Genomic DNA, 4,320 nt, shown 5'->3' on the forward strand with positions numbered 1-4,320 from the left:
GTTTATACTGGTGTGGGCTGGTTTATACTGGTGTGGGCTGGTTTATACTGGTGTGGGCTGGTTTATACTGCTCTGTGCTGCTGGGGGCTGGGGGACTGGTCTGGACAGGTTTGGGTTGGGGGGACTGGTTTATACTGGTCTGGACTGATTTGTGCTGCTGTGGGCTCGGGGGGACTGGTGTGTACTGGTTTATACTGGTTTGGACTGGGAGGGACTGGGGGGGACTGGTTTATACTGGTTTGGACTGGTTTATACTGGTTTGGGCTGGTTTGGGCTGGGGGGGACTGATCTGGACTGGTTTATACTGGTTTGGACTGGGAGGGACTGGGGGGGACTGGTTTATACTGGTTTGGACTGGGAGGGACTGGGGGGGACTGGTTTATACTGGTTTGGACTGGTTTATACTGGTTTATACTGGTTTATACTGGGATCGTCTGGTTTGGAATGGGAGGGAGTATCCCCAGTATCCCCAGTATCCCCTCCCAGTATCCCCAGTTTCCCCTCCCAGTATCCCCAGTATCCCCAGTTCCCCTCCCAGTATCCCCAGTATCCCCAGTTTCCCCTCCCAGTATCCCCAGTCTTCCCGACACACCCGCGCCACCAGGTGGCGCTCTCCCGGGCGGAGCCGCTCCGGCCGCTCCTCTCGCTGCTCCGCCACCGGAAGTGGCTGCTCCGGCCGCCCCAATCCGCTCCTCTATGGTTCGCTCCTCCCCTGGAGGAGGCGCCGTCACGTGACCGAAACCCGCCGGGCGTCGCGTGACCGGAAGCGCGGTGACGTCACTGTTTGCGGAAGTGCCGGTGCGGAGCCGGGTGAGGGCCGGGGGCGCTCGGGGACATTTGGGGACATTCGGGGACATTTGGGGACATCCGGGGACACCTCTGGGGGCTCGGGGGGGATGCAGGGGCGCGGGGGCCGCTTGGGGGCGCTCTGAGGGGATCGGGGCGGGTTCGGGGCGCCGAGGGGCGAGGGGGCCGCGGGACCGGCCCGGTCACCGCCGTGTCACCGTGTGCCACCGTGTGTCACCGCCTGTGCCCCCGTGTGTCACCGCGTGTCACCGCCGTGTCACCGTGTCACCGTGTGTCACCGTGTGCCACCGCCGTGTCACCTCCGGGTCCCTCTGTGCCACCGCCGTGTCGCCTTCAGGTCCCCGTGTGTCCCCTCCGTGTCCCCCTGTGCCACCTCTGTGTCGCTTCCCTGTCACCCGTGTGTCACCGTGTGTCCCCTCCCTGTCCCCTCGGTGTCCCCCGCTGTCCCCCGTTCCCATCTCCAGGTGCCACCACACCCCGTGTCCCCCCATGGCCGTGTCCCCCAACGTTCCCGGTGTCCCCAGTGTCCCATCCCTGTCCCCAGTGTCCCCAGTGTCCCTGTCCCCTGGAGCTGCTCTGGCAGAGCCAGCACGCCCTGGGCAGTGTCCCACTGATGTCCCATGGCTGTCCCCAATGTCCCCAGTGTCCCCAATGTCCCATGGCTGTCCCCAATGTCCTGTCACTGTCACTGATGTCCCACGGCTGTCCCCAGTGTCCTGTCGCTGTCCCCAGTGTCCCTGTCCCATGGAGCTGCTGCAGCAGAACCAGCACACCCTGGGCCATGTCCCACAGCTGTCCCCAATGTCCCATCAGTGTCCCCAACGTCCCATGGCTGTCCCCAATGTCCCACGGTCGTCCCCAGTGTCCCATCAGTGTCCCCAGGTGTCCCCAGTGTCCCAAGGAGCTGCTGAGGCAGAACCAGCGCGCTCTGTGCCTGTGTGTCACTGTCACTGTGTCACTGTGTGTCCCTGTGTGTCCTGTGTGTCCCTGTGTGTCCCTGTGTGTCCTGTGTGTCCCTGTGTGTCACTGTGTGTCCTGTGTGTCCCTGTGTGTCACTGTGTGTCCCTGTGTGTCCCTGCTGTGCCTGTGTGTCCCTGTGTGTCACTATGTGTCAGTGCTGTCCCTGTGTGTCCCTGTGTGTCACTGTGTGTCACTGTGTGTCCCTGTGTGTCACTGTGTGTCCCTGTCACTGATGTCCCCGATGTCCCCGATGTCCCCAGTGTCCCCAGGGTGCCATGGAGCTGCTGTTCGGGCGCAGGCGCTCTCCCGAGGAGCTGCTGAGGCAGAACCAGCGCGCTCTGTCCCTGTGTGTCACTGTGTGTCACTGTGTGTCACTGTGTGTCACTGTCACTGATGTCCCCGATGTCCCCAGGTGTCCCCTGTGCCATGGAGCTGCTGTTCGGGCGCAGGCGCTCCCCCGAGGAGCTGCTGAGGCAGAACCAGCGCGCTCTGTCCCTGTGCCATGGCTGTCCCTGTGTGTCAGTGCTGTCACTGTGTGTCCCTGTGTGTCACTGTCACTGATGTGTGTCCCCGATGTCCCCAGGTGTCCCCTGTGCCATGGAGCTGCTGTTCGGGCGCAGGCGCTCCCCCGAGGAGCTGCTGAGGGGGGGATATTGGGGACAGATGGTGAGAGGGGACTCTGGGGACACTGGGGACATGGCAGGGACAGAGTGATCAGAGGGGACGTTGGGGACACAGTGGGGACATGGCAGGGACAGAAAGGACAGATGGTCAGTGGGGACATGGGGAAACTGGGGACAAGGGGGACAGCAGGGACAGATGGTGAGAGGGGACATGGGGGCACTGGGGACACTGGGGACAGAGGGGACATGGGGACACTGGGGACATGGGGACACTGGGGACAGAGGGGACAGAGGGGACAGAGGGAACACAGCAGGTGTGGGCGGGTGGGAGAGGGAGGAGGGGATCGGGGACAAGGGACACAGAGGGGTCTGGGGGACATGGAGGGACAAGGGGACACTGAGGGGGTCATGGCGTGTCCCCTGTCTCTTCCTGCTGTCCCCTCCCTGTCCCTGCCTGTCCCTGCTGTCTATGTGGTGTCCCTTGTGTGTCCCCTCCTTGTCCCTGTGATGTCCCCTCACTGTCCCTGCCTGTCCCTGGCGATGTCCCCCCCGTCCCTCTCTGTGCCCTGATGCTGTCCCCCCTGTCCCTGTCCCCGTCCCCATCCCTGTCCCCACTGTCCCTGACACTGTCCCCTGTCCCCATCTCTGTCTGTGTCCCTGTCCCCATGTCCCTGATGCTGTTCCCGTGTCCCTGTCCTTGTCCCTAACGCTGTCCCCTGTGTCCTCAGGATGCTGTCCCCGTGTCCCTAACCCTGTCCTTGCTGTCCCCTGTCTCTGTCCCTGTCCCTGTCCCTGTCCCTGTCCCCAGGACGCTGTCCCCGTGTCCCTGACCCTGTCCCCTGTGTCCCTAATGGTGTCCCTGTGTCCCCCGTGTCCCTGTCCCTGTCCCTAACCCCGTCCTCTGTGTCCCCTGTGTCCCAGGACACTGTCCCCATGACCCTGTCCCTGTGTTCCCGTGTCCCCAGGATGCTGTCCCCATGTCCCTGACCCTGTCCTGTGTCCCCTGTGTCCCTGTCCCTCACCCTCTCCCCTGTGTCCCCTGTGTCCCTGACCCTGTTCCCGTGTCCCCAGGATGCTGTCCCCTGTATCCCCCATGTCCCTGACCCTGTCCCTGTCCCCCGGCAGGACGCTGTCCCCTGTCCCTGACGCTGTCCCTGCTGTCCCCCGGCAGGACGCTGTCCCCGTGTCCCTGTCCCCTGTCCCCTGTCCCTGACGCTGTCCCCGTGTCCCTGTCCCCTGTCCCTGACACTGTCCCTGTGTCCCCCGGCAGGACGCGGTGCGGGTGCTGGCCAAGGACCTGGTGCGCACGCGGCGCTACGAGCGCAAGTTCATCGCCATGAGAGCCAACGTGCAGGGGGTGGCACTGCGGGTGCAGACCCTGCGCTCACACAGCGCCATGGCCAGCGCCATGCGGGGGGTGACACGGGCCATGGCCACCATGAACCGGCAGGTGAGTGTCACTGTGTCACTGCCCATGTCCCCCAGCTGAAGCTGCCGCAGATCCAGCGCATCCTGCAGGAGTTCCAGAAGCAGTCGGAGATGATGGACATGAAGGAGGAGCTGATGAACGACGCCATCGACGACGCGCTCGGGGACGAGGACGACGAGGACGAGAGGTGGGGACACGGGGGGACACCTGGGGACACACAAAGGGACACCTGGGGACACACAAAGGGACACCTGGGGACACGGGGTGACACCTGGGGACACGAGGGGACACCTGGGGACACACAAAGGGACACCTGGGGACACGGGGGGACACCTGGGGACACACAAAGGGACATCTGGTGACATGGGGGGTGACACCTGGGGACACACAAAGGGACACCTGGGGACATGGGGGGTGACACCTGGGGACACACAAAGGGACATCTGGGGACACGGGGGGAGACACGGGGGGACACAAGAGGGAGAGTGTGGTGACGGGGAG

At 64.1% G+C, this 4,320-nt stretch overlaps 1 protein-coding gene across 1 annotated transcript; it reads left to right on the forward strand.

Annotated features, from left to right (window-relative positions):
* Positions 1–735: 735 nt before the first annotated feature.
* On the forward strand, positions 736–4,313 carry CHMP2A (charged multivesicular body protein 2A; the record flags this gene model as incomplete). Its single annotated transcript, XM_041459433.1, has 4 exons — positions 736–810; positions 3,661–3,840; positions 3,876–4,029; positions 4,300–4,313. Coding segments are annotated over 4 exons (423 nt in total), but the record flags the coding sequence as incomplete, so codon positions are not given.
* Between the last annotated feature and the right edge of the window lie 7 nt (positions 4,314–4,320).

The sequence above is a fragment of the Pyrgilauda ruficollis genome, unplaced genomic scaffold (assembly GCF_017590135.1).
Source record: "Pyrgilauda ruficollis isolate IOZ18807 unplaced genomic scaffold, ASM1759013v1 scaffold1358, whole genome shotgun sequence".
Classification (NCBI taxonomy): domain Eukaryota; kingdom Metazoa; phylum Chordata; class Aves; order Passeriformes; family Passeridae; genus Pyrgilauda; species Pyrgilauda ruficollis.